Source organism: Anser brachyrhynchus (assembly GCF_964034855.1).
Source record: "Anser brachyrhynchus genome assembly, chromosome: 1".
NCBI classification, from domain to species: Eukaryota; Metazoa; Chordata; class Aves; order Anseriformes; family Anatidae; genus Anser; species Anser brachyrhynchus.
In genome coordinates, this window is record NC_137694.1 from 138492884 (window position 1) to 138520561 (window position 27678).

General features: G+C 41.7%; 1 protein-coding gene across 4 annotated transcripts; it reads right to left on the reverse strand.

Annotated features, from left to right (window-relative positions):
* Positions 1 to 27591, reverse strand: LOC308192993 (CD99 antigen-like). 4 transcript variants are annotated; one of them, XM_080587127.1, is made up of 11 exons: positions 27365 to 27591; positions 10798 to 10833; positions 10380 to 10427; positions 9878 to 9910; positions 9521 to 9562; positions 7970 to 8011; positions 6357 to 6428; positions 5380 to 5421; positions 4738 to 4848; positions 3859 to 3912; positions 1 to 1874 (listed from the first exon to the last, which is right to left on the reverse strand). In XM_080587127.1, exons 1-11 carry the CDS (start codon positions 27420 to 27422, stop codon positions 1849 to 1851), a joined length of 564 nt encoding a protein of 187 aa, XP_080443253.1. In that variant the 5' UTR covers positions 27423 to 27591; the 3' UTR covers positions 1 to 1848. The 4 variants fall into 4 exon arrangements, with proteins under 4 accessions (XP_080443253.1, XP_080443255.1, XP_080443252.1 ...); XM_080587129.1 differs by having other exon boundaries at positions 3823 to 3912; XM_080587126.1 differs by having other exon boundaries at positions 3859 to 3915.
* Positions 27592 to 27678: the final 87 nt, after the last annotated feature.

The window sequence follows — 27678 nt, forward strand, 5'->3', positions numbered from 1 at the left end:
TTTTTTTTTTTTAATTTAAAATTTATTTTTAGAAAAATCACAGGACAGGAGGGTTTTAGTAAGTATTTTTTAGGCTTGCAAATGCTGGAAAAGGATTCAAGAATCTGGTTAACCAAAGCTACTCTGAGCTTCCCCCTCATTCTTTCCTTAACAAAGACTGGGTTATTTTTGCTTCCTCTACGCTTGGCATTGATATATTTATTCATGCAGATAAGCTGTACATTTAATTTCTTTTATTTACATAGATCAAATGTTTATGTATAAATCACTTTTCCACCCTTGAAAACACTTAAAGGTTTTAGCACTTTCATGTTAAAAGCAGAAGTGGGGCAAGAAGAGGTATACAAATAAATTCCATGACAAAAGTCTGTGTAAAGCTTTGTTGCAGGCTAAAAAGTACAAGAAATTCTTAAATGAACTATAATTGGCATACATTCATATTTGAATGCACAGATGTGCATGTTTAATATCCAAATTCACGATGACTTCTAAGATATTCCATGGAATATCTTCTTTCTCTAGAACTCTGCCAGGTGGCGGAAGCATATTAGTAAGACATACAGTAAAATTGCATGAAAATTGGAACCACTTAGAATGAAAGCCAACAGAACTGGTTGGACTATTCCATCCAGACAGAGCTAGTTATTATTTCAGACTCAGTCCTTTAGCTATTATGAAGTGCACAGTTTTCCATGTTTCCACAGATCCTTGAAAACTCCCTGTGGCTTCCAAGAGCCACAGCAAACTTCACAAGTGCTTTCAACTGAGGACGTAATCATGGCCCTTCATCCCGACGGCAATCCTTCACGAATCCAAAAGCCTTCTTCACATGTATGTTCAGTGGATGCTTGTGGAGTGAGGCTGGGTTGCTCTGGTCAGTCTTGTTATTCTTTATTTCTGAATCGCAGTACTGTTTTTGCCTTCTAAGTGTGTATTATGAGCCTTCTGAATTCAAAGTATCATGGTATTTTCTATTAAAATTTTGCTTACGCAAGCCCAACGATGTTAATCCCCACTCCCCAGTACTTCATTCACAATTGTTCAGACAGTTGCCAAACCTCAGTCTCACAGGTTGTACAAAATCCAATTATGGCTCTAGTTTGTAAATCAGGCTTTTCCACATCTGACCACCTCAGTAGTTGCTAAACAAGAAGAAGAGCCAGAAAGGATGAAGGGTCTGGGTGGACTAGTTTGTTTGTCCTGAATCTGTACCAGACAGATGAAATGAAAAAAAATGCAAAAACAAATCTCTGAATTTTTGTCTTTTGGATGCTCAAAAATAATTATCACTTCCTTAGTGGCTGACCAAGGCAGCTACGCAGATTGTATCAGCAGCACCCACACTGAGATCCATTATCCGCACACAACGAGCCATTTCATTTGCTTCCAGGTGCCTACAACATATACCAAGTTTGTTGGTTGGTACATTGACTTTATACAGGATTTAAAATAAAAACAAAACCAAAAAAAAAAACAACATTTACACTGCCTAAAGCAATGACATAACAAATCATTAATTGCTTATTGTTTTTGGAAAGGTAAAGAAAAGTAAAACATACTGAATGCACTTGAGGCACACCCATTTGTCACAGGAGTAAAGGAAAGAACAACATAACTCTCCACTCCTGTCATTAAGGCCATATATTGATGTGCAACATTGCTTCATGGGGTAACCATACAGAAGTATTCAGGTCTAAGTCACGTTCCCTAAAATGTTTCAAACATGGACTGTTTTCTCACGCAGCTTCAGACTCTGCTGTTTACATTATGCTTTTTTTGCTTCTTTTTTTTTTTTTTTTTCAGGCTCCCTATCCAGTTTCAATGGTCTGGTCTTCATCATGATTTCTCTTAGTTCTCCAGAAGTGTGCGCTGAACTGCAAAGACAGAAACAACTCAAGATTAGTACACTAAATTAGTATACAATGTAAGATGCATAATATTATGTAACAGTATATTTGGTCAACAGACGTTTTCAGTAGGCATTTGAAACTGTAAGATAAATTCAGGGAAGCAGAGGCTTGACTCTGTAAAGCCAGTACCCTGCATAACAAGGGATACTGCATCCCATATTTCTCACTCAAGTAACCACATCCTACTAGATCCATGTAGCTACTACCTACACTTACAGTTTGTATAATCCAACATGAAGTTTCACATTTGCAGTTTTACAGATGTAAAAATGAGATGTAGTACTGTCTGCGTATCTAATGGAAACAGAGTTAGCCAAGGCTATCTACATTTTCAGGAAGTCCAAGATAAGTCCACATAAAATTTTAAAAACACAAACTTGTTCTCCTTTGCCATTTGGCCTGGCTTACTGCAAGATTACTTCAAACCAGAATCCAGGTAGCTACATCAACACTACATTACCAAAAGCAAAGATAATGGCTGCTGACTCCCTAAACTTAGATCAGCAGCCACACCATGCTGACCACGATTGGTTAGTTCCTTGGCTCAAAATATGCTCATGTTTGCCTGCAAAATGTAATACAGATATGAAATCTGGGATGTAACAGGTTGACATAAAAATGTAGGCAGGAGTAATCATTTATGGTAACATCACAGGCTTGACTTCATCTGTTAAAGTATGCATCATCTGATTTGGCGTTCTGATGAAACTCGCTCAAAGTTTCAGCATATCTTGATTCCAAGCCCTATGTTAACTGCCTTTGGTCTTTGAACAGTATTACTTGTCTTACTAGCACATGGCTGAACTGAGGATATCTGCTTATCTCCTGTCCTGACTTCAATGGCCAGCCACCAGCTAATACTTTTTCCTTGACAGTTTAATATATTTAACAGCTTTAAGGAAAAATGTTCATAAAGGGGATCATGATCAGTAAACCCATATAAATGACTACCTGGAAAAAAAAAAAAAAAGGTATAAGAAGATAACTGGTTCTGCTGGGCCTAAATTAAGCCCAGGGGAGAATATATTGCAAATTTATAATACTTTGAGTTTTCAACGCCCAGTATTTGAAAGATACTCATCAAACTTCAGCATGAGGTTGTATTGCCTGTTCCTTTGCTGACCAGTCACAAGGGCTAGAAAGCTGAGTTTTCATCTACACTGCTTCCTTCAAATCTATGGCTTTCATAGATTTAATCATCTGTTCCATCAGCTCAGGACAACAGCCAACCATATCAGGATGGGTGAGGTTGTTAGGCTTTTTGTTGGCTTCAGAGAGATCTTTCCTCAGCTGTCACAGCTTGTTACACACAGATTTGTTATTTGATAATTCTTTTATACAATAATTTTCTGTTCGAAGCAGAATGTTTTAGTTAAAACAATGTGCTTCTAAGTTCAGTCCTCCTTGCCTTCAGTGTAGTTTTCTCTCTGCCCAAACACTATTAACCTTTCCTAATGTGCATTCTTGCAGAGTTCTCTATGAGTTTAATATAAAACAAGGTAACAGATCCCAATCAGATACAACACATGCTAATGAAATACTTGTCAGCTAATTGCAGTTATGTAAAACACTAAAAGGAGCAGTCATGTGTTCTCATAATTGTCTTTAATAATACTTTTAGAGGGAAAAGTCAATTCTTCTTAACTTTCTCTAAGCTCCTGTATTTCAGAGGCTCCTCAAGGGAAAAAAAAAAAAAGAGCAATCATCTTTTCAAAAAAGAAAAGAACTAGAGAAGAATGGCCATATAATCAGAATTGAAATCTTGACCTAGTGCTAAGTTAGTTGTACTGGCAGTTGCAAACATTTGTTTTGAAAACAATAACAACAGGGAAAAAAATAACATAAAAAACAGCACAAGTAATTTTCTTCATAACTTTAAATGTCAACAAAGCATATTTAATAGGATCCCCACCAAAAATTTGGTCTTCCATCTAGATTCTTCTCTTACCAGGTGGCTCAGATTGCGCTCCCCTATGGCTATCCATATTCACATTCTCTTCATCTGCTGGGAAACAAACAGATGCTTAGCACTGAAATTCTCTTCTCTTCAAAGTTACTGTTGAATAGAGACAATTTGAGGGAGGAAATAGCACTGAAGAAAACGGGCTACTGATACTAGTTAAGATCCTATTAATTTTAACAAGTATCATAGATGTTTCTATGATTCTATGTTGCTCAGTTTCCAAACTTCCCAAATTTGAAAACATCAGTGCTTGTTTGGGTTGCTGTTCTGTCCTCTCCTTTCACCAACCATTCCAAAAGACTAGAGAAGACAAAAACAAAGCTTCTACCCCACCTATTACCTACAGTACTAAGTTCTATCTTATTTAGGTGAAAAGGAAGTAGACTGCGATGAACAGACCACTGCAGAAAAAAGGCGATGAATATCCATATAGTTGTCAAAAACCTAATGTATAGGTAAGCATCTTGTGAAGACGCAAAGGCAAGATTTACAAGTTAGAAATGACAAGGTACTTTCCAGCATGAAAATAATCTGTAATCCCCAATCTCCACACAATTTTCCTTAAAGAAATGTTTTCTTGCAATCTCTCCTGCTCATTCATGCAAGAGGTGGTTTTATTTTACGGAACACATAGTCTTAAGGCGGTCTGCTTCTGAAATTCTATGTTCTGGGCAAGGCATTCTTCAGACTCCCTGTCTTAGATGACTAGAAAGAGAGGCTACTCCCTGTGAACACAAATTCACCAAGCTATTAAAACTACGTGATGCAAAAAATCAATTTCTAGCTCCCATATAAAATAGAAAACAGAAAAAAAAACCTCTATAAAAGGGTCTATAAAAAAACAAAGTAGTTTAGAAAACTTACCGCTTTGTTTGAAACAGAGTTTCTTCTTTTGATAAGCAATGAAACTAGACACTGCTCCAATTACAGTAGCAACGACGGCGCTTACAATTCCAGCTATTGCTCCCTGAGAAGCTGAAAAGAAGTTTTGCAGACATTCTTTTAGAATTGAAAGTGATGTCAAACTTGTATTGGCTCAAAGTAAATTCCATGAACACTTTAAAAACCAATAAACATGAAATTGCAGGAAAGCGTAGTAATCAACTTTTTCTCTTCGTGAATAATGAAAAGTAATTCCTTTAATTTTATAGCTATTAATTTCTTAATAGTGCCTATTGTTAAGCATCTTCAGCATGGTTGTTGCAAGTTCCACTATTTAAAAAATAAAAATTAAAAAAATTACCCTTTTCATGGCCAAATGTAAGTTATATGCATGCAGTCACTGCACCAGCATCTCTGAGACTTCAAAACTTCAAGTCATTTCCAACAGAGATTTCATAGATTTATAAAAGCAGAGCTTGAATGTGAATTCTAGATTCCATGGAGTTTTGAAGCTGAAACCCACTGCCAGCAGTGAGTACTCTAGCAGAATATTAGCAACAAAGAAAAGGCCAGAAAACAAGCCTACGGTATGCAGACACCATACAAAGAAATTCATGCACTTACCCTCACCGTCTTCAACCTTATTTGGACCTGAGTCCTTTTGTCCTACAAGAATGAAAAACAGGTTTAGTTTTTATATGTCTAAAGAACAGTTACATCACGTTTTTTGTCAATTCATCATACAAAATGACAAGCCATTTGATGATGAAAAAATTATTTTATCCATACAATATTAAGCTCTCTGGCATTCAAACTTTCTGTTTTCAAAGCACAGGTCATGGTAATAGCAACTTCAACCTTGGGCACTCAGCACTACTACAAAATGAGGGCAGCCCATCTGTGAAGTTTAATCAACTTGCCCACCACCAGTGGTGTTAACTCTGTCTTAGAAGTAGTGAAATTGCAGTCATGCACACAGGGCATGATGACCAATAGTGCAGGTTGGTCCCAATGACCATCTCTGTACTGAGATGCGCCATAACATTTAGACATGGCAGCTTATTTAGATCAAGGTTGATAAGGTATTAAACGGTTATGTGTCACTCTGTGTAAATATACCCTGCACCACTTTAAAGTCTAAGGATTAATTCATCCTGTTGGGCAGGTGAAATCTTTGAGAAAAACAAGGTGGACCATCTTCTAAGCCCACCCCCGGGCTTCTTAACCATAGGAACTAAAAAAATCCTTAAGAGTATTTTACATAAGATCTGAAAAAATCACCCAGATGCCTTTAAGAACTATATTTGTGGTGAATTTTGAAACAAATGACACCTCTGCATCTCAGTTTTAAAACTTAGCTTTCTTAATGTTACAGTAAAAACCACTGAAGGTTCCTAGATCAGTTTTGCCTCTTAATTATCCGGGTATTTTTTGGCAGGGACAGAACACATTGCCTTTGAACTGGAAGGTAAGCTGCTATAGTTCTGATACCAGAACCAAAGGTGTTAAACATTAGAGCATGTTAACCAGCTTGTAAATAAGCTTTCATCTAAAGCTCATGTAACCATGGGGTCAATAAAAAACACAAACTACTATCTTACCACTGCCACCACCGCCGCCACCTCCTGCTCTTGGTAAATCACCATTGTATAGATCTGAATCATCAAAGCTGCCTATAAAAAGTAAAAACAATATTATCTTACGTGTTCTAGGTTCGGTGGAAAGACACCTCAAGTCACATGATGACATGTAAGTTTTCTCTAGTTCATTCCACTGAGTCCATAGAAGTTCTGGGCTCAACATCATGGTTACATGTTCACCTTGCAAAAGCCCTCCCAATCTAGAGACGTTTCAGCTCAGCACTACACAGTTTAGTTTTGAAATACCACTGCTGCCTCCAGACTTCCTGAACAAAAGAGAGAGGCCAGTGTCCAAGAGCAGGTATTACTGCACATATATTACTTGCTAAACAAGGAAGAATCTCTGTAGGCTACTTATGTAGAATGGCCCAAGCCTCACCATCCTGATAAAGCAGAGAAAGGGTGTGAACAGGAAAGGAACATTTCTGTTCGAGGCTGTAGGTGTGAATGCATTTCTAGGGTTAGGTTTCTAAGTCACAACCCATCCCTTTGAACCTGTACAATACAGTAGCTAGAGGAAAGAGTTCACCATGTTACAGTCTGGTGGCTGCAGTATTTGCTTGAGAATGGGAAGATTCAAATTTAATTCCCTTCTCTGATTTATTGCAGGACACTGAACCAGTCCATTTCCACTTTCACTGGACCTCAACTCATGGAACCTGGAGATCTCCTCCTTCCCTCTGCGGTCAAATGAATCTTTAGCTTATGGAAAGCAAAGATGTTTCAAACCACAAAGCTAAAACCATCAGACCAGAAGATGTTTTATTAGCTGGCAAAAGCACTGTACCGAGGCGTGCAAAACCTGCATTCAAGTATCTGCTGTAAATCAGGCAGGGGAAGGAGCAAGAACTAGGGTTTGCGTTCCAGGTGAGGAATATCGCCACATTCCCGGGTAACAGTATCAGCGTAGTTGAGTAACACATGAAGGTGTTTTGTTTGGAGCTAGGCAAAGACAGAGAAAACCTCTAAAGCACAATAGGCAGGAAAGGGCATGTGTTTTAAACATACCTTTCAAACATGAAAGAATTGTATTTCTGTATTCTGAGTCAAGAAATTTATTTCTTAACTGAACGTAAGAATTAAGAAATATGTATTAAGAAATGAATTAAGAAACCTATTTCTTAACTTAGGGCCTTGAAAAATAACTAAAAAAGCAACACTTTGCTTTACCTTTATTTTAGATACTTTAAGAATACAGATCACATGTAGTTATTCCTAGTTGTTTTAGCAAGACTAGCATGGATTCAGTTTGTAAAGATGAAAGGAGTCAATCTAATAACATAGATGCTCCACTACACGCACCTAACAACAACAATGCCCCAAACACGTACACTCTGTCCCCATCTTCCTTCCTCCTTCCCACTTTTAAGTAAAAGTGACTCAACACGTTTGTTATGGAATGTCGAGACAGCTGCAAAGCTTATTTGCAAGCCAATTTTTCCTCACTTCTAAGTTTTCATCCAAACCAACACCTGACATAAATTGAAAACAATTAAAAAAAGAGTAATTAGTGGAAGTTTAACTAGGAGAGTAAAAACATTTCATGATTCAGACATTTGTGCCAGAAGTCTTACCAGAGTCTCTAGGCTTTGCAGGTGAACCTGGCTTCGGGTTATCTACACACAAACGAGATATTTAGAAAAAAAAAAACAACAAAAAAAACCCAAACAAACAAACAAAAACCATTGAAAGATCAAAACCAGACTATAATACAGTAACTTTGAAAGGGACGAGGAAAGATTAACAAATGATTTTCTACTGTTCAGAAATTCCTCTTAGGACAGTTTTGACAGTGTTTCTAGGATTTGCAGGCAGAGCTGGCTGGGGTCACATACATAAAGTTGGAATAAAGTGACCGAACTTACTAGCGTGAAGAAACCAAAAGCAGTGGGACTATCTGACTCATAAATGATGTCAGTCATCCCCATGTAATTTTTTTTTCCTTTCATATGCTAATGCTGTTATTTGTTTGGTTATTTTACGTTAAAGACTGTACTTTAAGTTAATACAATCAACAGTGTTTCTGCTACATTGGCCTGTATGTCAGACACTTATTATGCCTGAACATATACAGTACAATTCACTAAGTCTTATGTAGCATTTTGGTTTGCAAGTCTGATTTCAAATGCTGAACTTTTAAAATTTTTTCTACTAAGTACACATTACTTGGCTATTGTCACTTTTAGAACTACCAGATTGGTACCTCACTTAAAACAACAACAAAATAGCAAACAAACAAAAACATGAAAAGATGCACATTATATAACTATAAATATGGTCCCCACGATGACACTTCACTTTGCTTGCAACAGAACAGGAGAATAAAAGATCTTAATAAATACTTCCGTGCTGTTCAGTCACAGTCTTTGTTACCTACATTAAATTAATACACCAGCAGTAGTTTTCTAAAACTGTGTTTTAACCAACAGCTGAATCCACCTAGAGGCCGGTTTCTTCTGTATAGCACTTCTACTCGATGTTGCATGGTCTTGCCTCCTCCTAGCTCTAGCACAAGTCAGATAAGGTATCCTTAGGCTCTCTGCATAGTCAATGCAAAAAGGCTGGCACCTCTAGAGCACAATTCTAAGACGCCAACTTCAGCTTCCAATTCAATAAAAGATCCTCTCTCTTCACTTACCTTACCGTCTGATTCGCTCATCTAGTTGTTTCTCAACTAGCCACCTGTTTTCAAGTGTCAGGGTTTGGAAACAGGCTGCTTTAGCAGAGAGAAAACTTTGAAGGGCTAAATCAAACTGAGCAGCAGAAAGTGCTACTGTCCTAGGACTGTAATCTTGTGTTAGGTACCACTCTGCAACAGATCTAGTGATGGTACCCAAAGAGCTACCGGGCATTATCTGTTTAACTAGACTTTTTTTTTTCTTTCTTTTTTTTTTTTTTTTTTTAAACCAGGTACATGAAAGAAAAGTGACTCAACAGGTTTTCTTATAAAATGTCAAGACAGCTGCAAAGCTTATTTGCAAGCCAATTTTTCCTCACTTCTCAGTGTTCATCCAAACCAACACCTGACATACATTGAAAGCAATTTAAAAAAGAGTAATTATTAGAAGTTTAACTGGGATAGTAAGAATATGTCACAATTCAGGCATTTGTGCTAGAAGTCTTACCAGAGTCTCTAGGCTTTGCAGGCGGACCTGGCTTGGGGTCACCTATAGACAAACAGTTAAAATGGATTAATTCAGATTTAAATGCTACTTCCATAAGTAATTATTTATGGACTTAGTGCCATCTAGTGAAGACACAGCAATGAAACAAGTAGGACCTGTTAAAGAAATGTGTGAAATATATACAGCTTTGTGATCCAGACCAGTAAAATGAAATAAACACAACTGGACTGCAATTATTTTCATCTGCAGTCTATTACTTTAGTCAACTCAATGCCACTATTACATTTAGGTAATACAGGATGGATAGACATTACATTAAATACCACTGAGCAGTACCCAGGAGAACATGATACTTACCAGGCTGAAGAGCATCTTCCAAGCTAAACCCATCTACAAAGAAATAAGGGACATTTTAAGCTGAATGTGAAAATTGAACTAGTTTTAGACTATTTTTACAGAAAATGCACATCACAATGTTTTCACCAAGAATATAATGGCAAGCTCATTCAACAGCGGCCCACAGAAGAGCATCACAGAGTTGAGTCTATTATCTGCCAAACTACACGGGATATCCCAAGGGCTACCTCAAGGTGAGCAAGCTTGAAACATGCAGATGAAAGCCAGTGAAAGGAATTTTCAAAAGGCCTTTAAGCTTATAATATCGAACTACTTATCTTTGTAAAAGCACTAGCAGAAGACTCTAAAACGTAGACATCTTTTTGCTATATGGGAATTACTTTCCTTTACAGAAATATTACAACTTTGTCGGCCACTAAACTGAAAAATTCAGTCTCAGATTAGTACATACAGTTACACTTGACTTCACAGTAAAAGGTATTAGAGGGCAATTACATCTCACCATTGTCTGATGGTGCCTTCTGAGTCGGAAGAGGTTTCTCTGTAGGTCCTGTCAAGAACAGTTAGAGGGGTGGGAAAAAAATGTTGAAAAACAATTTCCTACACTGTTAGGAAGATACATATAGGACAAATTTAAGCCCATGTCTATACAGTGGAAAGCACAAGATCAAACCTATACAGTAAGAGGTTTTCCTCTCAAGATGAATCTGAGTGTTCCCAAAAATAAATTTCAATTCTACGTGGTCACCATTTTGACCCAACTGTAGCTGAATTGTTCTACTGAGGTTTAAACAAACTGTACGTCGGGAAGTTGTCATGCTCAGTCATGCAATGATATTCAGAAACCATCAAAAGGACAGCCACTATTTTCCTGCCCTCCCCTCCCCCCCCCCAAAAAATTGCAAGAGTGTAATACTTGCCAAATGCATCTTCTAACCTGAAGTCACCATCGTCGCCTATAAACATACAAAAACAAAAATCAGAGTATTAACAATTTTTTCTTACTCAAAATCAACACTTACTATGGTTGTAAACACGCCTTTGATCTATCTTGAGGTATGTTTTCTGTTTCCTGTGTCAGACGAGGAGGATGTTTTTTAATCAGAGCTGAAGACAGATATCCTTCTCTATTTCTCCAGGCCACCACCCACACACAAAAAAAAGGAACAGTGCTAGAAATTGTTGCTATAGAAAGGGTCCAGAGCACCAAAACCTACTCCTACAGTTAATATAATGCACTTATCCTTTTTTTTTCTTGCCACTGCTATTGCATGCTTTTTTAGTGCCATTCACTGCATATTCATTCCCAGCCTTCTTTCCCCAAACCACAACATGAGCAGGGCTACAGCTCCAATTCACAGGAATTTACAATATCCAACTGTGAAGAAGAGCATTGGAAAACAAAGGCTGGTATGAAAGTGAAATGATTAGGTAAGGATTTAACACTTTGGCATTAAAAATAGATTTTCATGGTTTTATAAGACTTATCTTTTTCCCCTAACAAAGGTCAACAGTAGTGAAGATGATTAAGTTATCAGCATAGGTAACCTTGAGCAGTCTCTTCAGCTTCCTAAAAGACGGCTGTCACCACTGTGGGCTTTCTGCTCCAGCTAGATTAAGTTTCATTTTCAGCCGTTAGGAAAATAACATTTTCTTTTGCTATATTAGGTCAATTGCTAGAGCTACTGCTGCTTACCCAGCCAACTGCAACACACTTACTCAGGACGTTCATGATACAAACTGGTTTCCCAGCATGTATATAGTAATGTGATCTTGGCAGCGGAGGCTCGTATGATAAACGGACACTAAAACAAATGCTTGGGATATTTCAGACAGTTCATCATTCATACTCTCACTGAGGCACAGCAAAAGGAAAAGGCATGAAGGTCTATGGCAGATGGTGAAGCAAGACATCCAAATTTTCTGCTCGAGATGCAAAGAAGCTGGAAGAGTATTTTTACCTATTGAGTATCAAGCCAGCCAGAGCAAAACTTAATTCCAGCCACAGATAACTTAATTCAGAATATATACACATAAAGCACTCACTGATGTGCATGGCTTTTCCTGTAACTAAGAAGACAGCTACAGAAAGGGAATCATAACCGGCTACTGCAAAGTCTGAAGAGGGGAATAAAAATAAAAATAATCAAATCACAAGTAAAATGTTCCTTCTGCTTGCATGACAGGCCACACTAAGACAACGACAAATCACGAGTCTAGTACCAGGACTGAGGGATGCCCATATATTTGGTGGCATCATTCACCTCAACTGAGGTCAAAATTGAAATCTCTTTTCCTTCTCAAATAACTGCACTTTTAATGCTGTTTTCACAGAAGAAATGAATCTAAGATACTTTTTTTAATTTATTTTTTTTTAAATATGGAAACATGGAACGACAACTTCCAGGAACACCCTTCAAGGTGGTCTTCAATTCAGGCAACTGAACTGCTATAGCAAAAACTGAAAACTGAATTCTAAGCAGCGATTCCCATACTACAACATCCAAATGGATTATCACCTTGCTCACAATCAGGTGGGGAGGTAGGACTGCCTGGGCCATGCCCCATCCTTTCAGGGAAACAGAGGCAATTCATGGCTTTATGGTAGTGGATCAACTACGTGAATTTAGAACCCCCTAGATAAAGTCATTAGGTAAAGATCATGGGTTTAAAAAAAAAAAAAAAGTTATTTTACTTGGTTTTCTTCACTCCAGATCGAGACTATAAGCTCTTTTTGATACTTAGTTCATGAAAAATCATTTCACAGAATGCAAAATATTTGCAGGTCATTTATCTGAAACCCACATAATCTTGCAACACAACCTTAAAGCCTCAGTAAAATGACCAGACCCAAACCTCAATTAGCTCAGGAGTCACCCCTTAACTTAGACTACAGCAAGAAACCTTCATATTAACACAAACAAACAAACAAACAAAAAAAAACCAAAAAACAAAACACTCCGAAAAAAGAAGAAGATTTTAAGAAGTATTTATATAGTTGTTCCTAAAACCTGAATTCTGGATGTTTTTTTTCTGAAATACCTGCAGTTTTCCAGGTACAGTCCTTCCTTCAAGGAGGAATGCCCAAGACAGAACCTGTTCAGGTATCAGCTAGTCTAACTCTAAGAAGGCATGCAAACACCTCTCTTCAAGATCTGCTCTCCTAAAAAGACTCTACCACAGTAGCAATCAGAGAACGGACCACCACCACCATCTGTTAACACTCTCTGTCTCAAGGTTAAAGATATACCTCCAAATCAATGAATGTTACATTGGCGAGTGCATTTCAAGAGCAGAATTTCCTTTTCAAAGGAGTGGCAGAGGGACAAACAAACACACACACTCCGTGTTATGTTTTGGTGCAGCAGAAGTTTCACCTGGAGCAGAGAAGAAGTTTGTTTCTCCATTGTTCATAACAGTCCTTCGTATGTCTTTAAATCACTTGCTTTTATGACTGTACTCACTCAGCATTTAGTATTGGTGGGGATAACCAGAGGAACCTGAACTGAAGGAAGCCCAGAACCAGGGACTCATCTGGTTGCAGGGAAGAAACAACGAGACAATGCAGATAAAGATACATAACTAGATTAAAGGTAGCAGCCTGAACCAAGAAGAAAAAATCAGCAAGAATATGCTGCACTCCTTAGAGGTTTAAGCCGCACCCGCAGTAACTGAGCTTATGTGCATTTTGTTTAGTCTAAACAAGGGTAATTGCAAATAAAGCTGATTAGCACAATACAGCAGGTATTTCTAGCTCCTAGGGGCATGAGAAGATTCAAGAACATCTCAGAAGTGTCCACGCCATTTTCCTTCCATGTCCACAGTTCAAATACCAGAATACCATGAGAAAAGTCAGCTCCTTCGAGAGGTTGTCAACTGGCAAGTTTTGTGACAGATGGAGGGAAAAAGCAGGTAAAAGAGAAGGTGAAATTCTTTGCCTTTACATGAGATAAGGTACTTCAGAGCAACCACAAGCTTTTGAAAAGCTGATGAGCTAGAAGGTATTCAAGAGAGCCAAACAGCCACACAAATAGGAGTCCTGCAAAGACCCACTAGCGCTCTCAGATATTTACGGCTGCAGTTTTAGTCAAATCTATGTAGCGCTGCCGAGGCTGACAGGAGCCTTGAGCTAGGGAAGTTCCTCCCTGAGTAAAATGTGTGGCAACACACCCAGACAAGGGACTTGGGATGAATCACCATAAACTTCCTTACATAAGCAGCAGACTGCTTGAATTTTGTTCTCATAAAAACGCTGGTGTTCTCCTCCTCGCCCTGGAAGGCGGAGGTTTCCCTCGTCTCCCCAGCGCCCCTGCACGCTGCGGCTGGCACCGACCAGGCGGCAGCAGCTAGCTCGTCCCTGCCCCGCCGCTGGATGCTACCTGCTGCTCCTTCCACGGCCTCAAGTCAGCTCTGTCCTGCTGCCTACCTGCTGCTCTTCATGACACCAGCGAAAACGTTCGTATTCACGAGGCCTTGAACCTCGGCACATGGATCTTGGAGGACGGGGGTGCTGGTAGCCACAAGTGCATAAATTCAGGAAACCAGGCTAAACGCAGCTTCTCCGGCTTCCAATGTGGAAACTGGATTTTACACTCTCATGTCCTGTACTTGTTCTCCTCGGGGGACTTAAAACAGAAGTAGAAATACTCAACACCTAACCATATCAGAAGTCAGAGAAAACACAGGAAGGCCACCAGACTGAACCTTGCTCATGAAACACTTCAAACATGAGAGGAAAGCCAGAGGTTTAAACCCCTGATAATTGCTTTTTAAGCTTGAGTCCAACTCAGTTTTTGCCCCACCAGCATTAGTTACCTAACGATAAAAGACTTACTGCTCAACCCCCATTCTGGCAGCTGTTTTCCAACACGTCCTAAGTGGGCAAAAGAAGAGATGCAAGTGAATCACAAAAAAAGCTGACAGAAAAGTGTCAGAAAAGTGACACTGTTCTCCGAATGTAACTGCAAGAAATGCCTCTGCGGCTTGAAACGGAGAACCTGGAACGTGAGACCACTCGCTGCGCGTAGAGGAACGTGCTCACAACCACACCACTCCTCTCCGCCAGGGCAGAGGTTTGCAGGCAACGTCCCTCTGCAACAGCAACACAGAGGGGATGTTTACTCCCACTGCCAGGCAGCGGTCTCCTGAAATTAAATCCCACATGGTCAGCGTCTAATCCAGCTCCTCCTGTAAGTATCCACCCATCAACACTGCTTTTCACGTTTTTTTTTTTTTTTTACCAGACAGACATTTAGAGCCACAGAAAACAAACAAACAAAAAAAAGCTTTGCATAAAGTTCTGTTGAGAAGAACAAAGCCCTCTCCTACCCAACATAAATACAGTCCAAACACAAATAACAACTGTAAACCAGCCAAAAAGCAACAATTTTCTCCATTTAGGGAGTGTCGTCTTTCTGCACATCTGGAGCACTCACTAATGTTTCTGCCTGGAATAGAGTCAGCTAAGGCTCCAGAACAACCAATAAAAATACTTATTTCCTCTTCAAAAATATGCATAAGACTAATAACTATCATGTTTAATTTTGGACAGCCATCCAAAAGTATGAAAGTACAACGGGGCTCTAAACATCAACTTTAAAGCACAGTTTTCCAGGGAGGATTTGATATGGGAATAAGAGGACGGAATAAATAGCTCTAAATCAGCAGAAAATATGCAGAAGAACTGGGTAAACCGCAAAGCTCGAGAATTAACACAATGGCCACACTCCTGCCAAATGATGAGCTGCTTATCCAGAAAAGAGATGAGGTAAAAAAGAACTACAGAATAGTTACAAAAGGTCTAAGAACTCCCGTGAATCCATCCAGTGCAGATAAAAGCAAATATTCAGCAGCTTAATCACCATCTCCAGAGGTGCCCTCCAGGCTCAGCCGTCCCGCGGTTCTGTGACTTGGGTCACTTCTGGTTGCTGGACTAAATTCCTGCGCTGCAGAACTCAGGCAGCTGCCAGCCAAATAAATCACTCGGTCCCCCTGCAATTCTTTGTACTAATCAGAATTGAAAAGCACTGCTCCGCTGAACAAAGTCAGTAAGCAGAAACCTAAGCTAGACTCAGGAGCAGCCTCAAGAAAGCCTGCCCTCAAATCTCACCAAGACCAAGCATCGTGGGTACTGGGCAACCACTTCCCCTTTGGCCACTTTTGAAATTCTGTCCTGGCTAAGCAATGTCACTAGTGTTTTGTCTTGTTTTCTTTCCTAAGGCAAAGAAACCAAAATCCTTGAAGTACATGTTGCTCACAGCCTACAGCTTCAAGGCTTCAGTTGCTCAACAGAGAGGTCTTTCACAAAGCCGACGAGCCTTGCAGCTGCTAGTCACATAGCCTACCTTTCCATAACCAGCTGCATTCCTACCACAAGGCTCAGGTTTACTTTGCAAAGGTCATATTCAGTATGTGAGCACCTCTTCCTCTTCCAAAGTCATCTTACTTCTTGAGGATTTCCGCACTGAAATCTAGCAATAGCTTCAACAGCTTTCGGCAGGAGCCTTTCCATAGTTGACCGAAGTCTCTGAAGCCTCTTGCTCTGAAGCACATCCTTCAAAACAGGGTGCCCTCTGTTATCACAGGCCGCCAAAACTGTATTTTGAAAACCACGGAGCAATACACACACACTGATAGAAATAAAACGGACACTGTGGGAGATGGTGAGGCTGGGAAGGGCACCCACACCAGGCGGACGCTCTGTGTTGATGAACATTACGCCTCGGTGAGATAACTCTGCCTACAGCTATCGCCAAAAAATAAGTTAAACAGACCAGAAAAACTATGATGGAGGTAAACAGAAAGATTAGTCTCCAATTTAAGAAAACTATTTTAGCCAAGCAAGCTGCGAACTCTTTAGTATTCTGTAATTTAATAAAATCATTGGTTCTTGTGAAAGCAGCTAAAATTGACATCAAGTAACTTAATGTTATTTTATCACCAGAGATTTATCTACACTTCTATTCAGATAACAACACTCCAATTTCTCTTTGCACTGAAAAACTTTACATGCATCTCTGTACCCCAGTACCCTTTGCAGTCTTGTACGGAGGAAGGGAAAAGTACCTTCAGGACAACCACGCAATCTCTTAAGCCATGGACTTCAGAAGTTGTGTGCTTCCTCTGTTCATCTCAGTACTCAGCAGCACACTTTTTACAGCTATAAAGCATGTCAAGTGATAGATTGGAGGCTTCCCTCCACCAAGCAGTCAGGAATCACCTAGGAACAAAGCCAGCCAGTGTTTTGTTTATCTACACCCTTATTTGCTTACACTTTGCACCTCCAGTGGCTTCCTGGACTGGGGTCAGGGGAGGAAGGGAGAAAGCACAGTCCCAGAGAGGAAAGAGAACTACAGAAGCGAGGCTCAGCTGCAGACAGGTTAGAGAAATCTTCACTGAACGGAAGACGATGTTCAGTTTTAGCACAGAAAGGAAGAATTAAGGAGCCAAGATTTGTGATCTGACAGACAGTTAACTAAAAATTCCAAAAACTCAACAGTTAAAGAGTAGTAAATAATGTTCACTCTGATCAAGGAAGAAGAATCTATACTATAACTTAATAGTGAACAAATCTCCAAACCAGAACTTGACCTTCCATTTAGAAAATTCTTTAAAATGAAATTTGAAATATACACTGGCAGTGTGCTCAGAAGTCAGACAAGAACACTTGTATTTTTACAGTAGTTCACTGAAATGATGGCTCCATAGTAAGCAGGAGTGTTTTAAGGCCTGCTGACACTTGCAAGCTGACAACTTATTTCATAGCTTATTTCTCTTTTTCTTACCAGAACTCCCACCAGTTCAGTACAGTTTGTATACCAGTAGCTAAATCCAAACAAAATGTGTAATCTAGTCAGAAACATTAACTGAACAGAAAAATAGACTCTGCTTTTATAGACTATTTTTCATTGTGGCTTGCTCAATTATGACTTAAAAGATTTTTCAAGAACTATGCATACTTTAAAAATAGCTACTACGTTTTTTGCTGAAAGGCAGAAGAGAAAGACATTGCATTTTACAATTTGGGTTTCCTGTGGGTAAGATGGAGAGAGAGGGAAACAGCCCCAGTGCTGTGGTTTGCAATGACTCAACTCATATTTTAATCCACTGCTCTGAGACTGAATCATTTCTGGCACCAGGCAACTCATTTTAAAACAAAACCTACAGGTCTGGTCAAATGTCAAAGCTTAAAGTGTTTCAAAAGCACCCGGGACACTTTTCTTCCTGTAAATATTTACTATTAAGGTGTTGAGATAGAACTGTGATAAATGACAATTAAGTAAGACAGGGTTTTGTGATTTGCATTGCTTTGTGCCATACCAGCATTGGTTTGGAAACACGCAGGACTAGCTTCAGCCACAAGATGCGTGATATGACACCAGCCTGCTTCCCTGGGTGAAGAGGAACACTGGAGGGGAAAGCTTATTTCGATTCTTTGAGTAACAGTCTTATGCCACAAAGCTGCTACCTAAAAATACTGCAGAAGGATAGCCATGCACACAGAGGTCAGTGTGACTAGGTTTTGTTACCTAAAACAGGTAGATAAGAAAACAAATATGGAATTCAGCTCAGTGGCAACCAGCAAGCCTGTAATGTGGCGTATGATCTTTCTCAATGAGGTTTTCTTCTGGTTTCCTGTCAAAAAAGATTTTTTTTTACTTCCTATCCCTCGTTGTTATTTCAGCAAATGAGATAACCTTCCTTTTCGTACCAAGGCTACTTTCTTGAGAAACAGTAGGTCTGATGTGCTCATGTGCTCAGTAAAACATGTGAAACGTGTTCAGAATAAAACCTTTAGCATCTCTAGCTCAAGCACATCTGGTGAAAGCACTTCTGCTTTGCTATATTTAGACAAAAACATTCATCACAAATCCTCCATGTCCACCCTAGGAAATCGTTTCACCATCTCCACTCTTGTTTCTACGCCACCTTCCAGCACTAAGCGGATTTCATATTCTAATGTTAGCCCTCGCAGGGAGCTGTTACATACGCTAGACTTGAATCTGCACTGTACATTTGGTCTTTTGTAGACACCACAGGAGAGCAGTAGGAGCGTATGGAAGAGCTGTCCTCAGGACAGGTAAGAACTGTTTGCTGATGGGAGCAGTGCCAGCACGGGGCTGCCAGGGGAGGCAGTGACAAAGATGCAGCGGCAACACCTGAGGGAGAGGAGAAGAAGGAGCAGTGGGCAGGGAAGGGGAAGAAGAGACAGTCAGAGAGGCCTGGGTGCAACGAAGTTGTCAGCTCACTACAGCCACAGCTGTCAGCTCACTACAGCCCCAAGTTTCACAACACAGCTCTTGCCTAAAGTTTTTTGAGGAAAAAGGTCCACATCTCTGCTTAATTTGCCCAGCAAAGACCTGGCCTTTACAAAAGGCCAAAACAGGAAAAAGGAAAGCTGGAAGTTTTTGTGAAAAGGAGGCGGAGGGGAAGGTGTGTTGTAAATCAGGGGTTAAAGCTGTCGGGTAAGACGAGTAGGGGGAGCTCTGACTGAAATACTTTAGTTATGGCTATACAACAGCATCTCTGCAACATTTTGGGGAGGCAAAGGGCAGGGAATAGTTGCTGAAATAACTACTGAATTCAGGATTCAATCCCAAGATGCTTAGCCTCTGAGATGTATTGAGAAACACAGCAGCAGGAAGAGATTTCTGTCACGAAAGAGGGAGAATACAAACCGACACGTACACCTGGAAGCAAGGGACGAAACAGAAGACTGAAAGAACAATACCGAAAAGGACAACCTTATCCAAAATCCTCCTGCATAGGCTTCCCCAAACCCTTCCTCCAAACTCTACCCTGACACTTGTTGTTTCTACGCTTAAGACAGACTTGTGTGCCTCCAGAGCTGTTCTGTCCAGAAACCCCACAAGGTCTAGTAAAAATTACATTACCCTGCACATTTTCCTCACTGATTTTCAGTTCACCACCTCACACTGCTACTGCTGTCACCACTAGCGCCTTCCCTCGCCATACAGGATACAGATTTTATGCCACACTAGAGGGAGAAAACAAATGGTGGAAAAACTCAAGTTTCAATACTCTTACTTATTTTTTTTCCAGATACAAAAGATTTAGAGTTTAAGATTTTTGTGGCATGTATCTGTAAGCCAGTGATACTACCAGCATATTATCAGACTTGCAGAATTTGCTCTCATGAAAATATCAGTTTAACCAATTTTTCACTTGTTTCTTTCCTTCAAAATATTGAATTTCTTCACAAGCAAAAGATGCAAGCAATATTTTCTGTGGTTAGGCAATATATATATATATATATACACACATATACACACAAAGACAGTTTCGTAATTAAAATCTGAGTAAATTTTTACCAATAAAACTTTCACCAGTGACATCTATAGATGTTTAATTAAAAAAAAAAAAAAAGTTACTTCATGGAAAGGTTAACTTGGACCTCAATACATAACATTAACTGATGAAAGAACAACTGCTACCCCAAAGTTTGATTTTACCTGGATGAAAACTCTTCAGCTCAGAGTGAAATCAGTCTTGCAGAAACTTTACACACATTAAGATATTAATACTATTTCTTGTGAAAATTTGGTAAGAAATACAAAGGAGTCTTACAGGACTTAAGCTATGGGGAAAGCAGAGCTGAATTAACATCTGCAGCTAATTAACAGCAGCATCAGTCAACAGCTTTCCTTTTATCAGTACAGTTAAAGACGTTATTTCTTAGATGTTTATAGCATGTGTACCCTTCCCAGATGACTGAAATCTGTATGAAAAAAAAAATACACATAAACAGGATTTGTTACATAGTCAGGGATGTTTTGTGCTGAAACCTGACTTAAATTTAAATTAGTTCTCATTTTAAACACACTTAAAATGATCTTTTCCCCAAAATATGTTAGAATAATTCCTGAATTTGATGCGTTAATTATTGATTTTAAATGAATCGTTCTATATCTGGAAAAGGTCTTACAAGCATGCCTTATGCCACCAAGGACTAAATTCACGGACTATCACAAAAATTTGTTTTATGACCTTTTTGGTACTTTTCAAAGAAAATCTTCTAGATCCTACTCTTCTGGGCTCCCCACTCAAATCAAATGCCAGAGAATAAATCAGTTTAAAAGAAGTCTGTGTATAGCATCCCTGCAACAATTTTATTTTCAACAGGTGAAAAATGTGCTTTCCTGTAGCAAGCCGGGAAATCTTTCCCAGACTACAGTCTGCGAGCCAGAGAAGCTAATGTGCAATATTGAGAACGCAAGAGGGTTTGTTTGTTGGTTTTTAAATGGAAAAGCAAACAGAACTAGCTCTTACCATGCCAAGGAAACTTCTACCTACTAGCTTTTGCAGTATTGGCCCCAAGTCTGCAGAAAAAGTCACTCAGTGCCGTAGCTTCACAGTCCATGAGCAGGGACAACACTGAGGGATTTTTCTCAGTACCCAAATCCGTGATAAGATGCCTGTGGTAACTAGCAGGAAGTTAAATTAAGTAAAGGTTCCCAGAGTTGAGACTGTTTGGCCCTTCATAGGAACCGACGGAGAACAAGGGCAGCACCAGGACCTGGCACAGCCCAGGGTGAGAGACACCGTAGTAACCCTGTGGCTCCAGAAGGAGCCTTGATTTTGGCATTGGGAATGCGTGGTGGCGTTTGTGGTGGAAGTGGTGTGCCCACTGCATATGGGCAGGGGTGTGCAAACGATGTGTTAACAAGTGGGAAGTGCAGAACCCATGAAACTCCTGCCAGACTGGAAGGTGAAAGCCAGGAAATGAGCCAGTGCCAGCCCCTAGGCCTGTGCAGGAGCCTGGAGCACCAGGCAGGGGCGGCAGTGGCTGTGGCACCCATTTTGTGGTGGGGTGCTCCAGCGCTGGATGTGTGCTCCGGGCGGGGGTCACCGGGACAACCGCCAAGCTCAGCAGCAGCAGGATGGAAAGTAACACAACTACGAAGAGAAACATCTACTTCAACACAAGGTGCTAATACACACGTATCTGCAACTCAAAAGTAATCTGAGAAACACAGTAACCAGGCTGAACAGTCAGACCATACACCAACTTGCAGGCATAGATTCAGGCTGGGAGCATAAAGATGGGTCCACAAAACTGCTGCACATGCCAAGAGGGACTGGACTTACTGCTGGGGCAGAGACCAAAGCTTGGGCTTGTCTCAGGAAGTCATAATGCAGGCAGCGAGGCAGCGTGAGATCTGTGGAACACAACACGCTTGGAAAGTATGAATGGCAAACCAGTATGTGTGCTGGGAGGAAGGAAAGTCTGGAGAAGCCTGGCAAGCAGATCGGCCCCCTTTCCTCCAGGAACATCGTCTAGTACTGTGCTCTCACTGTGACAAAGCTAGCAACGGGTTGCTAGAGGTTTTTCTGCTTGGAAAGAAAACGTAGGCGGCACGCTAGAAGAAATAAACACACTTGTTGGCATCATGGAACGCGACCTAGGCTAGCATCAGGTATCAGCAGGCATTTCACAAACACAGCAGTCCAAGAATGAGAGGAAGGTCATGGAGCAGAGCGGGTGCATCATATTCCCAGGCATCTGGCAAGGTACACCAGTACAATGGCTTGCTTAAAACTGTGCTCCAGGGAAAGGGAACCTCTAGGAAGCTGCAGGGCTAATTAAGATAAAGGCAGGAACCTGCCATAGCAGCCCTGCAGAAAATTACATACCTCAAATTCCTCTGGGTGATACAGTACCAGCCAGCCCTGGGGACATTAGGACTGAGAGTCATTCATGTTTCTTCCCCTGCAGCAGATAAGATCCAGAAGAAAGGGGTTCTTATTGCTTGAGGACCTACTAGGTGGCCTTTGAAAATGGGATAATGAAATATACTGTTGCGTATGATAAACAGGATTATTTTACTTCATAAACTATTCTGTGCATTTTGCAGGCACAAGACCTGAAGTCTGTAGTTAGCATTCAGACATCTGTGACGTTAACGCAACCCAGACTGTATGGACAAGGCTTGGAGTTTGTGATGGGTCCATGCTCAGACTGTGATGTTAAGGCCTACCATTTGGTTCTCAGAGACCAAGGGCTGGGAAGGGGAAGATTTTAGGGAGTGTACGTGCACATTGTTACAGGACCAATTCTTGTTGCCTTCTCTGAAGGCGTGGAATAGTTGGTGGAGGTGACTTATTACGACTATTGTCACATCTGAAGAGAAGGCTCAGCATTGGAAAATTCTAGGAAACTTCCAGGGTGAGATGCAGCAGATAAGCAAGGAATCTGTCGCATGATAATCCCCTTGGCTACATAACCTGCAGCCTTAGGTACTGGCAACACCAGGGGAGCTTGGTGTGCTGACTTTAAGAGAAATAGCATGGAGGGTGGAGCGAAGACACCGCGGCCAGGCTCTGCGCTACCACTGCAGGGACGGGGAACCCGATGCTGCTATGGAACTGAGAGATTACGTGGCCAGCCCTGAGCCAAACTGATAGCAAAATCATGTCCTCTGGGTGAACTCTGCTCACTATAATGCCAAAACACACCTCTGTCACAACGGCTACCCTCCTCCAAGGTGGAGCCACCCCTCCGTGAGCATGCACTCAGAATTTCTGAGCCTATACCTTTAGAGAAAAAACTAGAAAACGTTCTACCAATCATAAGGAAGGTACGTATGACTACAGTCGTTCAAGCTCCACCTAAAAGTAAGAAAACGGTATAAAAATGCCTCAAGGAAAAAAAAATGTTAGGGAGCTACCATCGCAGACAAGTAAGTACTGAGCATGGCCTGGGCAGGGTTTGAGCAGCACAAGGCCTCAGGGTGCCCTGTGTGGGAGGTGGCCACGACCTGCCCCATGCTGCTCACGGCCGTGTCCAGTCAGCACTGAAACAACCCGTCACACCTTCCACTGGCCTGTGGAGCACAGTGTGCTCAAATACTCTTAAACAGCAGCACCCACTAGGGCAGGAGATACAAGGAGATGCTGGTGAACGGGCACAGACTGAGTGCAACCAGCAAAAACCAGGGAATTTGAGACTAGGAGGGTGAGGAGGAGGGGTGCTGGGCTTATGTTGAGCCTAAGGAAGGGGGGACAGCCTAAGTGCTTGTCTCAAAACCTGAATCCATGATCCGGTTTGTGTTAACTGACAGTAAGTTAAGTAAAAATTCCCTGAGTTGAGATTGATGACATTTTGCTGACAACATTCTCTCAAAACACTTTTACTAGATTGCAAAGAGTAGGTTCCTGTGCCAGAGCAGGGAAAAAGTTTGACTGAAAGAGGCTTGCCCCTGTCAAGATGATCTTAACTTATAAAGATTACTATTGTTACAATATTTCACTAACACAGCTGTCACTTGATGAAATACAAGTTTAGTGCAGAGTGAGGTTCACAACAGCAAGAGCTAACTCTGAATCCTTTCTCAAGTGCAAGCAACCCCACCATGCATACCAGAGTAACATCAGGAAAATATTGAAATTGGTCTTGGCTGGACAGCAGTAGGCTGAGTCATACTTAACTCTTGCCAAGTTGAAGCACTGTAAGTACAGAAAGCTTAAGGATTGTTGCAGTGATATCATTTTGATGTAGCAATGCAGAGGCCATTTTATATAAATAACAATACATAAAAAGCTCTTACCCATCTCAAATTAGAGGAAACAAACATGGAAGAGTACGTGGTGCACTTTTCAAAATGTTTAATTGGAAGAAAAATTATTTATTCCTTTAATGAGATTTAAAAGGCAAACTGTAGAGACCACAAAGCAGAGATCGGCCTCCAGCATTCCCCGCACCACCTCCCTGCTCCAGATGAGCGCTCTATCCACAAGATTACTCGTTTAGCTTCCATTCACCCACCCAACCAGTCATTCTTCTCAACACTGAATTACTTGCCTCAGCAAGAGATCAGGAGCACACCCATTTCTTTCCCTCTACTCATAGCCCTATAGCTACCGCAGTCTGAGGAAGAAGGGATCCATCTGTAGTTCACCTTAGGCTACTGATCTTACAACACAGATACCTCAGCTCTGAGCACGTATTTTCCTCACCTCCTCGTGTTCACTACCACAACTACTTCTGGTGGCTACTGCATTTCAGTCAGCAAGCTCTACTCAATTCTTGTGAAGAATACTTCAGGCATATATTCCCAAGTCCAAGACCTAGTATGTCTTGATCTTTCAGCAGTTCAGAAGGGAAACTGATCCTTCTGTCTGTGTGCAAGCTCTAGCAGTTTTCTGCTGCTCATCATGCAAGGTTTTTTTTCTTTTTTTTATTAATCTGCCTTCTGAGGTTCTGTGCTCTTCACATAAATTGTGCAGATATCCTGTTACCTAATGCTTCTTGTCACTGGATTCTGAAAACCAGATGCCTGAAGTTAGATGCTGGGCTAACCTGGTGGTTTTGCAGATTTAAGATGGCTGAGCCAACCTCACAACCAGCCCAAGCAGGAAGTCTCCGTCCCCCTCTGCCCCCCCCCCGATTTAATTTCCACCCTGATGTTCAGTCCTGCCCCTCCCTCGCGTTGGCTGTGCCACCCCTCAAACCCTCCGCAGCAGACTCAAGGCAGCGCATTAGTCATCTGCCGACTCATCAGGCTGAATCATCACGGTACAGGCTCCGATGGGCACCAGACCAACCACAGAGGGAGAGAAATGGACAGATCCCGCTTCTTAGCGGTAGCAAGCCATTAGACTGGACATATAAAGTGATGATACAAAAACCTCATGTTCATCCTTCCTCTGGATTCGGCCCCAACGATATCTAAATTCCAGCTCTGCCTGACTTGCAGAGCTCGTATTTGGCAAATGAAAAAAAAAAAACAAACCAATACCAATTGCACGGTTAAAATCTCAAGCCCTTAAGCAAGTTCAAAGTCTGCCATTGTTTAATAGCACTCAAATACTCATACGTTGAATATTGTTTGAACTCTGACAGCTTTCAGGTGCCTAAAATATATGACTCAATACAAGTGCTCACTCTCAAGGCCATAGACTTGCAGGCTTGAATTATGAAAGCCAGCAGTCCAGGGGAACTAGTCATGTCCAAACAGTTACACAGCAGCTGAGCTACTTACTCACAGCGTAAGATCCTTAGCTTTCTATAGCAGTTCTGTCAGTTCAGACTACAGACAGCCTACCAACAGAGATATTCAAATTTTCAAAAGGATACGATTCAGGCTCTCCCTTTACTTTAATCTAAGATTGCACCACCACAGATCTGAAATTCCTGAGCGGCTCCACCCTCCCCAGACTGACATTCTCAACGGTTCTTGAATTCTTGAGTGTTTTCTTTAAGAAGAAGCATCCAAACTAATTATAATCTATTTATTTGGTTCATATTACCAGCATTGGCCAGCGGTCTGATAAATTAACCTCAGTTTTGGAAGCAATCTGTTAAAAAATGTAGCATCGGTTTCTTCTGAATTCTAAGCAAACCCCCTGAAGCCGCTTTTGCACACCTGCCCTCCATTGAAGCAGGAACCGGACAGCCTGTATTTACTTCCAAACTGCTAGGCAGTAAGTTTAGAAGTGCTGTTTTTGAGCAACTCCAAGTACTTTCACATGACAATCCTGCCATCCAAGACTGTGGGGACTGCTTGCAGAGGAGTGCATTTTCCAAATAAGTAGTAAGACAATATCTCAGTGTCAGCAGCATGAATCATCTCGAAGTTTTAGAGTCAGTGATTATAAAATGGTACTATTTTTCCACGAGTCTGGATTTGCTAGCCTCACAGCTATGACCACAGCAATACAACTCCATTCATATAGGCTTGAAGCCGAATTGTTTATCCGGCATCCTGCCATATCTACAACTTCCAGCTAAAGTTAGGAACAGGTATTTTCCCTTCTCTCCCACAGTGAAGAGATACTGAGAGTTAAGCTTTGAAACAGTATTTTTACAGAGAACTTGAAAGAAAACACCTAGGCATAGTATTTAGTCTTATTAAGAAGGTAAAGAAAAAAGTTTCTTAGAAAGAAATCCTAAGTGGGAAATGACAGTTTGCACGGCATTTTCCAGTTTTAGGAGCCTGGCCATCAGCTCCCAAGTGGTGTGGGGGGGAAGTACCGGGAACTCGCTGAGCGTTTTTTGATCAAATACAACCACCCTATTGCACAGACACGCTCCCCAGATAGACGCTGCAGCCGCGAGAAGCTCTCACAAAACACGCTACCGCGTTTTACGCCGCAGTCCTGCCATAACAATAATAACGAACGGGTTGGCAGGCTTTCTGGCCGGCACGGAGCCGTTGCCCCGAAGTTACTGTAGGCCTGCCTGCTTTCCTAAAATGGAAGCCGAGCCGCAGCCACCGCCACAGCCCCGCTCCCGGCCGCTACGGGGAGAGCGCCGCGCCCCCAGGGCGAGGCACGAAAAGAAGGGTGCTGCGGGGCGAGGCGGGCACGGAGCGAAGGGAAGGGAAGGGAAGGGAAGGGAAGGGAAGGGAAGGGAAGGGAAGGGAAGGGAAGGGAAGGGAAGGGAAGGGAAGGGAAGGGAAGGGAAGGGAAGGGGTGCCGCGATCCGCCGGCGGGGCAGAGAGGGGGACCCCGCCGCCCGCTCCTCACCTCTGCCGGGTGCCAGGAGGGCGAGGAGCGCCGCCAGGAGAAGCCCGCCGCCCCGCATGGCTGCCGCCTGCCGCCGCCAAGCGCCGCGTCCCGCCCGCCCGCTGAGAGGCTCCGCGCCCCGGCCCCAGCCCCGGTCCCGGTCCCAGTCCCGGCCTCCGCCCAGGCAGGGCGGGCCCGAGGCGCGGCGGGGAGCCCCGCCGCCAGGTTTAGTTGCCGGACTGAGTCCGCCCCTCGGAGCCTTCTGGGCGCCGCGCCCCAAAAGTGGCCCCGTCCCCTCGCCGGGGCGAGTTCCTGGGCTGTGGCTGGTGGTGGCG

Excerpts from the sequence above, each read along its gene's own strand:
- LOC308192993 (XM_080587126.1), bottom strand. The coding sequence starts at position 27,422 with ATGCGGGGCGGCGGGCTTCTCCTGGCGGCGCTCCTCGCCCTCCTGGCA. Across the intron at positions 4,849-5,379 it reads TAAGGTTGAAGACGGTGAGG|CTTCTCAGGGAGCAATAGCT; the intron begins GTAAGTGCATGA and ends ACTTCTTTTCAG. Across the intron at positions 1,875-3,858 it reads AGCGCAATCTGAGCCACCTG|TTCAGCGCACACTTCTGGAG; the intron begins GTAAGAGAAGAA and ends CTGTCTTTGCAG.